This window comes from Heptranchias perlo, unplaced genomic scaffold, assembly GCF_035084215.1.
Source record: "Heptranchias perlo isolate sHepPer1 unplaced genomic scaffold, sHepPer1.hap1 HAP1_SCAFFOLD_66, whole genome shotgun sequence".
NCBI classification, from domain to species: Eukaryota; Metazoa; Chordata; class Chondrichthyes; order Hexanchiformes; family Hexanchidae; genus Heptranchias; species Heptranchias perlo.
In genome coordinates this window covers 3,918,558-3,933,522 of record NW_027139688.1, presented here as the reverse complement: position 1 = coordinate 3,933,522, position 14,965 = coordinate 3,918,558, and the positions used below count along the sequence as shown (strand labels likewise).

General features: G+C 47.0%; 1 protein-coding gene across 1 annotated transcript in view; it reads right to left on the bottom strand.

The window, feature by feature from the left end:
• Positions 1-14,622, bottom strand: part of LOC137318188 (probable G-protein coupled receptor 139) — a 90,536-nt gene extending 75,914 nt beyond the window's left edge. Inside the window, exon 1 of the mRNA XM_067981146.1 lies at positions 14,553-14,622. Coding sequence (XP_067837247.1) covers positions 14,553-14,622 — 70 coding nt within the window. The remainder of the gene's footprint in view (positions 1-14,552) is intronic.
• Between the last annotated feature and the right edge of the window lie 343 nt (positions 14,623-14,965).

Below are 14,965 nucleotides of genomic sequence, written 5' to 3'. Positions count from 1 at the left end.
CACACAGGATCACACCAACACCATTCACAGGATCACACCAACACCATTCACACAGGATCACACCAACACCATTCACACAGGATCACACCAACACCATTCACACAGGATCACACCAACACCATTCACACAGGATCACATCAACACCATTCACAGGATCACACCAACACCATTCACAGGATCACACCAACACCATTCACAGGATCACACCAACACCATTCACAGGATCACACCAACACCATTCACAGGATCACACCAACACCATTCACACAGGATCACACCAACACCATTCACACAGGATCACACCAACACCATTCACAGGATCACACCAACACCATTCACAGGATCACACCAACACCATTCACACAGGATCACACCAACACCATTCACAGGATCACACCAACACCATTCACACAGGATCACACCAACACCATTCACACAGGATCACACCAACACCATTCTCACAGGATCACACCAACACCATTCACAGGATCACACCAACACCATTCACAGGATCACACCAACACCATTCACAGGATCACACCAACACCATTCACAGGATCACACCGACACCATTCACACAGGATCACACCAACACCATTCACACAGGATCACCCCAACACCATTCACAGGATCACACCAACACCATTCACACAGGATCACACCAACACCATTCACAGGATCACACCAACACCATTCACAGGATCACACCAACACCATTCACACAGGATCACACCAACACCATTCACAGGATCACACCAACACCATTCACAGGATCACACCAACACCATTCATACAGGATCACACCAACACCATTCACAGGATCACACCAACACCATTCACAGGATCACACCAACACCATTCACACAGGATCACACCAACACCATTCACACAGGATCACACCAACACCATTCACAGGATCACACCAACACCATTCACAGGATCACACCAACACCATTCACACAGGATCACACCACCACCATTCACACAGGATCACACCAACACCATTCACAGGATCACACCCATACCATTCACAGGATCACACCAACACCATTCACAGGATCACACCAACACCATTCACGGGATCACACCCTCACCATTCACACAGGATCACACCAACACCATTCACAGGATCACACCAACACCATTCACACAGGATCACACCAACACCATTCACAGGATCACACCAACACCATTCACAGGATCACACCAACACCATTCACAGGATCACACCAACACCATTCACACAGGATCACACCAACACCATTCACAGGATCACACCAACACCATTCACACAGGATCACATCAACACTATTCACAGGATCACACCAACACCATTCACAGGATCACACCGACACCATTCACACAGGATCACACCAACACCATTCACACAGGATCACACCAACACCATTCACAGGATCACACCAACTCCATTCACACAGGATCACACCAACACCATTCACAGGATCACACCAACACCATTCACAGGATCACACCCACACCATTCACAGGATCACACCAACACCATTCACAGGATCACACCAACACCATTCACAGGATCACACCAACACCATTCACACAGGATCACACCAACACCATTCACAGGATCACACCAACACCATTCACAGGATCACACCGACACCATTCACACAGGATCACACCAACACCATTCACACAGGATCACACCAACACCATTCACAGGATCACACCAACACCATTCACACAGGATCACACCAACACCATTCACAGGATCACACCAACACCATTCACAGGATCACACCGACACCATTCACACAGGATCACACCAACACCATTCACACAGGATCACACCAACACCATTCACACAGGATCACATCAACACCATTCACACAGGATCACACCAACACCATTCACACAGGATCACACCAACACCATTCACACAGGATCACACCAACACCATTCACACAGGATCACACCAACACCATTCACAGGATCACACCAACACCATTCACAGGATCACACCAACACAATTCACACAGGATCACACCAACACCATTCACACAGGATCACACCAACACCTTTCACAGGATCACACCAACACCATTCACACAGGATCACACCAACACCATTCACACAGGATCACACCAACACCATTCACAGGATCACACCCACACCATTCACAGGATCACACCAACACCATTCACAGGATCACACCAACACCATTCACACAGGGATCACACCAACAACATTCACACAGGATCACACCAACACCATTCACAGGTTCACACCAACACCATTCACAGGATCACACCAACACCATTCACAGGATCACACCAACACCATTCACAGGATTACACCAACACCATTCACAGGATCACACCAACACCATTCACAGGATCACACCAACACCATTCACAGGATCACACCAACACCATTCACATGATCACACCAACACCATTCACACAGGATCACACCAACACCATTCACACAGGATCACACCAACACCATTCACAGGATCACACCAAGACCATTCACAGGATCACACCAACACCATTCACACAGGATCACACCAACACCATTCACACAGAATCACACCAACACCATTCACACAGGATCACACCAACACCATTCACAGGATCACATCAACACCATTCACACAGGATCACATCAACACCATTCACAGGATCACACCAACACCATTCACACAGGATCACACCAACACGATTCACACAGGATCACATCAACACCATTCACAGGATCACACCAACACCATTCACAGGATCACACCAACGTCATTCACACAGGATCACACCAACACCATTCACACAGGATCACATCAACACCATTCACAGGATCACACCAACACCATTCACACAGGATCATATCAACACCATTCACAGGATCACACCAACACCATTCACACAGAATCACACCAACACCATTCACAGGATCACACCAACTCCATTCACACAGGATCACACCAACACCATTCACAGGATCACACCAACACCATTCACACAGGATCACACCAACACCATTCACAGGATCACACCAACACCATTCACAGGATCACACCGACACCATTCACACAGGATCACACCAACACCATTCACACAGGATCACACCAACACCATTCACAGGATCACACCAACACCATTCACAGGATCACACCAACACCATTCACAGGATCACACCGACACCATTCACACAGGATCACACCAACACCATTCACACAGGATCACAACAACACCATTCACACAGGATCACACCAACACCATTCACAGGATCACACCAACACCATTCACAGGATCACACCAACACCATTCACACAGGATCACACCAACACCATTCACAGGATCACACCAACACCATTCACACAGGATCACACCAACACCATTCACGGGATCACACCAACACCATTCACACAGGATCACACCAACACCATTCACAGGATCACACCAACACCATTCACACAGGATCACACCAACACCATTCACAGGATCACACCAACACCATTCACGGGATCACACCAACACCATTCACACAGGATCACACCAACACCATTCACGGGATCAAACCAACACCATTCACACAGGATCACACCAACACCATTCACAGGATCACACCAACACCATTCACAGGATCACACCAACACCATTCACAGGATCACACCAACACCATTCACACAGGATCACACCAACACCATTCACACAGGATCACACCAAAACCATTCACACAGGATCACACCAACACCATTCACACAGGATCACACCAACACCATTCACAGGATCACACCAACACCATTCACAGGATCACACCAACACAATTCACACAGGATCACACCAACACCATTCACACAGGATCACACCAACACCTTTCACAGGATCACACCAACACCATTCACACAGGATCACACCAACACCATTCACACAGGATCACACCAACACCATTCACAGGATCACACCAACACCATTCACAGGATCACACCAACACCATTCACAGGATCACACCAACACCATTCACAGGATCACACCCACACCATTCACAGGATCACACCAACACCATTCACAGGATCACACCAACACCATTCACACAGGGATCACACCAACAACATTCACACAGGATCACACCAACACCATTCACAGGATCACACCAACACCATTCACAGGATCACACCAACACCATTCACAGGATCACACCAACACCATTCACAGGATCACACCAACACCATTCACAGGATCACACCAACACCATTCACAGGATCACACCAACACCATTCACAGGATCACACCAACACCATTCACATGATCACACCAACACCATTCACACAGGATCACACCAACACCATTCACACAGGATCACACCAACACCATTCACAGGATCACACCAAGACCATTCACAGGATCACACCAACACCATTCACACAGGATCACACCAACACCATTCACACAGGATCACACCAAAACCATTCACAGGATCACACCAACAACATTCACACAGGATCACACCAACACCATTCACACAGGATCACACCAACACCATTCACACAGGATCACACCAACACCATTCACACAGGATCACACCAACACCATTCACAGGATCACACCAACACCATTCACAGGATCACACCAACACCATTCACAGGATCACATCCACACCATTCACAGGATCAAACCAACACCATTCACAGGATCACACCAACACCATTCACACAGGATCACACCAACACCATTAACAGGATCACACCCACACCATTCACAGGATCACACCAACACCATTCACAGGATCACACCAACACCATTCACAGGATCACACCGACACCATTCACACAGGATCACACCAACACCATTCACACAGGATCACACCAACCCCATTCACACAGGATCACACCAACACCATTCACAGGATCACACCGACACCATTCACACAGGATCACACCAACACCATTCACACAGGATCACACCAACACCTTTCACAGGATCACACCAACACCATTCACACAGGATCACACCAACACCATTCACAGGATCACACCAACACCATTCACAGGATCACACCAACACCATTCACAGGATCACACCAACACCATTCACAGGATCACACCAACACCATTCACACAGGATCACACCAACACCATTCACACAGGATCACACCAACACCATTCACAGGATCACACCAACACCATTCACAGGATCACACCAACGCCATTCACAGGATCACACCAACACCATTCACAGGATCACACCAACACCATTCACAGGATCACACCAACACCATTCACAGGATCACACCAACACCATTCACACAGGATCACACCAACACCATTCACACAGGATCACACCAACACCATTCACAGGATCACACCAACACCATTCACACAGGATCACACCAACACCATTCAAACAGGATCACACCAACACCATTCACACAGGATCACACCAACACCATTCACACAGGATCACACCAACACCATTCACAGGATCACACCAACACCATTCACAGGATCACACCAACACAATTCACACAGGATCACACCAACACCATTCACAGGATCACACCAACACCATTCACAGGATCACACCAACACAATTCACACAGGATCACACCAACACCATTCACAGGATCACACCAACACCATTCACACAGGATCACACCAACACCATTCACAGGATCACACCGACACCATTCACACAGGATCACACCAACACCATTCACAGGATCACACCAACACCATTCACACAGGATCACACCAACACCATTCACAGGATCACACCAACACCATTCACACAGGATCACACCAACACCATTCACAGGATCACACCAACACCATTCACACAGGATCACACCAACACCTTTCACAGGATCACACCAACACCATTCACAGGATCACACCAACACCATTCACACAGGATCACACCAACACCTTTCACAGGATCACACCAACACCATTCACACAGGATCACATCAACACTATTCACAGGATCACACCAACACCATTCACACAGGATCACATCAACACTATTCACAGGATCACACCAACACCATTCACAGGATCACACCGACACCATTCACACAGGATCACACCAACACCATTCACAGGATCACACCAACACCATTCACAGGATCACACCAACACCATTCACACAGGATCACACCAACACCATTCACAGGATCACACCGACACCATTCACACAGGATCACACCAACACTATTCACACAGGATCACACCAACACCATTCACACAGGATCACAACACCATTCACACAGGATCACACCAACACCATTCAAACAGGATCACACCAACACCATTCACACAGGATCACACCAACACCATTCACACAGGATCACACCAACACCATTCACAGGATCACACCAACTCCATTCACACAGGATCACACCAACACCATTCACAGGATCACACCAACACCATTCACACAGGATCACACCAACACCATTCACAGGATCACACCAACACCATTCACAGGATCACACCGACACCATTCACAGGATCACACCAACACCATTCACACAGGATCACACCAACACCATTCACACAGGATCACACCAACACCATTCACACAGGATCACACCAACACCATTCACACAGGATCACACCAACACCATTCACAGGATCACACCAACACCATTCACAGGATCACACCAACACCATTCACAGGATCACACCAACACCATTCACACAGGATCACACCAACACCATTCACAGGATCACACCAACACCATTCACACAGGATCACACCAACACCATTCACAGGATCACACCAACACCATTCACACAGGATCACACCAACACCATTCACACAGGATCACACCAACACCATTCACAGGATCACACCAACACCATTCACACAGGATCACACCAACAACATTCACACAGGATCACACCAACACCATTCACAGGATCACACCAACACCATTCACAGGATCACACCAACAACATTCACACAGGATCACACCAACACCATTCACAGGATCACACCAACAACATTCACACAGGATCACACCAACACCATTCACAGGATCACACCAACACCATTCACAGGATCACAACAACACCATTCACAGGATCACACCAACACCATTCACAGGATCACACCAACACCATTCACACAGGATCACACCAACACCATTCACACAGGATCACACCAACACCATTCACAGGATCACACCAACACCATTCACAGGATCACACCAACAACATTCACACAGAATCACACCAACACCATTCACACAGGATCACACCAACACCATTCACAGGATCACACCAACACCATTCACAGGATCACACCAACACCATTCACACAGGATCACACCAACACCATTCACACAGGATCACACCAAAACCATTCACACAGGATCACACCAACACCATTCACAGGATCACACCAACACCATTCACAGGATCACACCAACACAATTCACACAGGATCACACCAACACCAATCACACAGGATCACACCAACACCATTCACAGGATCACACCAACACCATTCACAGGATCACACCAACACCATTCACAGGATCACACCGACACCATTCACACAGGATCACACCAACACCATTCACACAGGATCACACCAACCCCATTCACACAGGATCACACCAACACCATTCACAGGATCACACCAACACCATTCACAGGATCACACCAACACCATTCACAGGATCACACCAACACCATTCACAGGATCACACCAACACCATTCACACAGGATCACACCAACACCATTCACAGGATCACACCAACACCATTCACAGGATCACACCAACATCATTCACACAGGATCACACCAACAGCATTCACACAGAATCACACCAACACCATTCACACAGGATCACACCAACACCATTCACAGGATCACACCAACACCATTCACAGGATCACACCAACACCATTCACAGGATCACACCAACACCATTCACAGGATCACACCAACACCATTCACACAGGATCACACCAACACCATTCACACAGAATCACACCAACACCATTCACACAGAATCACACCAACACCATTCACACAGGATCACACCAACACCATTCACAGGATCACACCAACACCATTCACACAGGATCACACCAACACCATTCACACAGGATCACACCAACACCATTCACACAGGATCACACCAACACCATTCACAGGATCACACCAACACCATTCACAGGATCACACCAACACCATTCACAGGATCACACCAACACCATTTACAGGATCACACCAACACCATTCACACAGGATCACACCAACACCATTCACACAGGATCACACCGACACCATTCACACAGGATCACACCAACACCATTCACACAGGATCACACCAACACCATTCACAGGATCACACCAACACCATTCACACAGGATCACACCAACAACATTCACACAGGATCACACCAACACCATTCACAGGATCACACCAACACCATTCACAGGATCACACCAACAACATTCACACAGGATCACACCAACACCATTCACAGGATCACACCAACAACATTCACACAGGATCACACCAACACCATTCACAGGATCACACCAACACCATTCACAGGATCACACCAACACCATTCACAGGATCACACCAACACCATTCACAGGATCACACCAACACCATTCACACAGGATCACACCAACACCATTCACACAGGATCACACCAACACCATTCACAGGATCACACCAACACCATTCACAGGATCACACCAACACCATTCACAGGATCACACCAACAACATTCACACAGGATCACACCAACACCATTCACACAGGATCACACCAACACCATTCACAGGATCACACCAACACCATTCACAGGATCACACCAACACCATTCACACAGGATCACACCAACACCATTCACACAGGATCACACCAAAACCATTCACACAGGATCACACCAACACCATTCACAGGATCACACCAACACCATTCACAGGATCACACCAACACAATTCACACAGGATCACACCAACACCATTCACACAGGATCACACCAACACCATTCACAGGATCACACCAACACCATTCACAGGATCACACCAACACCATTCACAGGATCACACCGACACCATTCACACAGGATCACACCAACACCATTCACACAGGATCACACCAACCCCATTCACACAGGATCACACCAACACCATTCACAGGATCACACCAACACCATTCACAGGATCACACCAACACCATTCACAGGATCACACCAACACCATTCACAGGATCACACCAACACCATTCACACAGGATCACACCAACACCATTCACACAGGATCACACCCACACCATTCACACAGGATCACACCAACACCATTCACAGGATCACACCAACATCATTCACACAGGATCACACCAACACCATTCACACAGAATCACACCAACACCATTCAAACAGGATCACACCAACCCCATTCACACAGGATCACACCAACACCATTCACAGGATCACACCAACACCATTCACAGGATCACACCAACACCATTCACAGGATCACACCAACACCATTCACACAGGATCACACCGACACCATTCACACAGGATCACACCAACACCATTCACACAGGATCACACCAACACCATTCACACAGGATCACACCAACACCATTCACAGGATCACACCAACACCATTCACAGGATCACACCAACACCATTCACAGGATCACACCAACACCATTCACAGGATCACACCAACACCATTCACAGGATCACACCAACACCATTCACAGGATCACACCAACACCATTTACAGGATCACACCAACACCATTCACACAGGATCACACCAACACCATTCACACAGGATCACACCAACACCATTCACACAGGATCACACCAACACCATTCACAGGATCACACCAACACCATTCACAGGATCACACCAACACCATTCACAGGATCACACCAACATCATTCACAGGATCACACCGACACCATTCACACAGGATCACACCAACACCATTCACACAGGATCACACCAACACCATTCACACAGGATCACACCAACACCATTCACACAGGATCACACCAACACAATTCACAGGATCACACAAACACCGTTCACAGGATCACACCAACACCATTCACAGGATCACACCAACACCATTCACACAGGATCACACCAACACCATTCACAGGATCACACCAACACCATTCACACAGGATCACACCAACACCATTCACACAAGATCACACCAACACCATTCACAGGATCACACCAACACCATTCACAGGATCACACCAACACCATTCACAGGATCACACCAAAACCATTCACACGATCACACCAACACCATTCACACAGGATCACACCAACACCATTCACAGGATCACACCAACACCATTCACAGGATCACACCAACACCATTCACACAGGATCACACCAACACCATTCACAGGATCACACCAACACCATTCACGCAGGATCACACCAACACCATTCTCACAGGATCACACCAACACCATTCACACAGGATCACACCAACACCATTCACAGGATCACACCAACACCATTCACACAGGATCACACCAACACCATTCACACAGGATCACACCAACACCATTCACAGGATCACACCAACACCATTCACAGGATCACACCAACACCATTCACACAGGATCACACCAACACCATTCACAGGATCACACCAACACCATTCACAGGATCACACCAACACCATTCACAGGATCACACCAACACCATTCACACAGGATCACACCAACACCATTCACAGGATCACATCAACACCATTCACTCAGGATCACACCAACACCATTCACAGGATCACACCAACACCATTCACAGGATCACACCAACATCATTCACACAGGATCACACCAACACCATTCACACAGGATCACACCAACACCATTCACACAGGATCACACCAACACCATTCACAGGATCACACCAACACCATTCACACAGGATCACACCAACACCATTCACGCAGGATCACACCAACACCATTCTCACAGGATCACACCAACACCATTCACAGGATCACACCAACACCATTCACACAGGATCACACCAACACCATTCACAGGATCACACCAACACCATTCACAGGATCACACCAACACCATTCACACAGGATCACACCAACACCATTCACAGGATCACACCAACACCATTCACAGGATCACACCAACACCATTCACAGGATCACACCAACACCATTCACACAGGATCACACCAACACCATTCACAGGATCACATCAACACCATTCACTCAGGATCACACCAACACCATTCACAGGATCACACCAACACCATTCACAGGATCACACCAACACCATTCACACAGGATCACACCAACACCATTCACAGGATCACACCAACACCATTGACACAGGATCACACCAACACCATTCACACAGGATCACACCAACATCATTCACAGGATCACACCAACACCATTCACACAGGATCACACCAACACCATTCACAGGATCACACCAACACCATTCACAGGATCACACCAACACCATTCACACAGGATCACACCAACACCATTCACAGGATCACACCAACACCATTCACAGGATCACATCAACACCATTCACACAGGATCACACCAACACCATTCACAGGATCACACCAACACCATTCACACAGGATCACACCAACACCATTCACAGGATCACACCAACACCATTCACACAGGATCACACCAACACCATTCACAGGATCACACCAACACCATTCACACAGGATCACACCAACATCATTCACACATGATCACACCAACACCATTCACACAGGATCACACCAACACCATTCACACAGGATCACACCAACACCATTCACAGGATCACACCAACACCATTCACACAGGATCACACCAACACCATTCACAGGATCACACCAACACCATTCACACAGGATCACACCATCACCATTCACAGGATCACACCAACACCATTCACAGGATCACACCAACACCATTCACACAGGAGCACACCAACACCATTCACAGGATCACACCAACACCATTCACACAGGATCACACCAACACCATTCACAGGATCACACCAACACCATTCACACAGGATCACACCAACACCATTCACACAGGATCACACCAACACCATTCACACAGGATCACACCAACACCATTCACACAGGATCACACCAACACCATTCACAGGATCACACCAACACCATTCACACAGGATCACACCAACACCATTCACACAGGATCACACCAACACCATTCACAGGATCACACCAACACCATTCACAGGATCACACCAACACCATTCACAGGATCACACCAACACCATTCACACAGGATCACACCAACACCATTCACACAGGATCACACCAACACCATTCACAGGATCACACCAACACCATTCACACAGGATCACACCAACACCATTCACAGGATCACACCAACACCATTCACACAGGATCACACCAACACCATTCACAGGATCACACCAACACCATTCACAGGATCACACCAACACCATTCACAGGATCACACCAACACCATTCACAGGATCACACCAACACCATTCACAGGATCACACCAACACCATTCATACAGGATCACACCAACACCATTCACAGGATCACACCAACACCATTCACAGGATCACACCAACACCATTCACACAGGATCACACCAACACCATTCACACAGGATCACACCAAAACCATTCACACAGGATCACACCAACACCATTCACACAGGATCACACCAACACCATTCACAGGATCACACCAACACCATTCACAGGATCACACCAACACCATTCACAGGATCACATCAACACCATTCACACAGGATCACACCAACACCATTCACAGGATCACACCAACACCATTCACAGGATCACACCAACACCATTCACAGGATCACATCAACACCATTCACAGGATCACACCAACACCATTCACAGGATCACACCAACACCATTCACAGGATCACATCCACACCATTCACAGGATCACACCAACACCATTCACAGGATCACATCAACACCATTCACAGGATCACACCAACACCATTCACAGGATCACACCAACACCATTCACAGGATCACACCAACACCATTCACAGGATCACATCAACACCATTCACAGGATCACACCAACACCATTCACAGGATCACACCAACACCATTCACAGGATCACACCAACACCATTCACACAGGATCACACCAACACCATTCACAGGATCACACCAACACCATTCACAGGATCACACCAACACCATTCACAGGATCACATCAACACCATTCACAGGATCACACCAACACCATTCACAGGATCACACCAACACCATTCACAGGATCACACCAACACCATTCACAGGATCACACCAACACCATTCACAGGATCACACCAACACCATTCACAGGATCACACCAACACCATTCACAGGATCACACCAACACCATTCACACAGGATCACACCAACACCATTCACACAGGATCACACCAACACCATTCACACAGGATCACACCAACACCATTCACACAGGATCACACCAACACCATTCACAGGATCACATCAACACCATTCACAGGATCACACCAACACCATTCACAGGATCACACCAACACCATTCACAGGATCACACCAACACCATTCACAGGATCACACCAACACCATTCACACAGGATCACACCAACACCATTCACAGGATCACATCAACACCATTCACAGGATCACACCAACACCATTCACAGGATCACACCAACACCATTCACAGGATCACACCAACACCATTCACAGGATCACACCAACACCATTCACACAGGATCACACCAACACCATTCACACAGGATCTCACCAACACCATTCACACAGGATCACACCAACACCATTCACACAGGATCACACCAACACCATTCACAGGATCACACCAACACCATTCACACGATCACACCAACACCATTCACAGGATCACACCAACACCATTCACACAGGATCACACCAACATTTTGTGTTGTGCCGTTTCTTCCACGTTGAATCAGGTCAATCGCCAAACTGAGTCCAGCGGGACATGATTAAAATTCACACCACGTTTAGCTTTTTAGTTTCGCGACAAATCGATATTTGCTGATAATTATAAAGCAATAATAATCATTAAGTGAATTTGTTCAGACTTTAAAAACTGCATTCTGTTATTGCAGCTTCTGCTGACAGTTATCGTAATTTAGGGAAGGCAAATATCTCCTGCTCCTCAGAACAGGGCGGACTTTAACAATCATTAAAAATATTATTGTTGAGAATCAGTCTGTGAAGAATTATTTATACCCAGTCGCTTTGCTTGGGACTAGACGATCGTGTTAACATTTATTTATGATCTGACACCAGCACACGGGGCAGACAGAGATTACAATAGCTAAATAAAAGTCCAAGCTGTGTTGCACATGGAATATTACAATATAGAAATGGTGCAAAATTAGGAAATTCAAACAGGTAAGACAGAACAAGCAGCTGTTTAACAAATGGAGGTTTGGAGCAATCTTTCATCGGCCAAAAACTACAAAACAGTCAACAGGTATTGACACGATTAACAAATGGGTCGAATCACTTACCAGGAACACCAAAGGCTGCTAGAAATGGGTAATAAATATCTTCTATTTTATAAATGACTGGATATTCCATTCTCTGTGGGAAGGGGATGTGTCCTCCGGATGGTGATACTCTGAGGTAATGTGTTGAAAGGTAGATCCAATTATACTGGCGGTAATCCTCCCCCGTGACCCCGTCATGTCCCACATCACTGTCCCTAGATTACATCATCCAGTTTTCCCCTTCAATGTTGATGTGCAGTCGGTGTAACAGGAAACGCTTTGAATATCAGAATACTGCCTTTAATTGAAAGTAAAGTTGAATATTTTCTCACACATGAACAATGTGCCTGTCCGACAATTTATTTTTTAAATCCCAAGAACTTGTACTGATGGATACACCTCACTCGGGCTTTGATTTCACCATGGGACTCTTC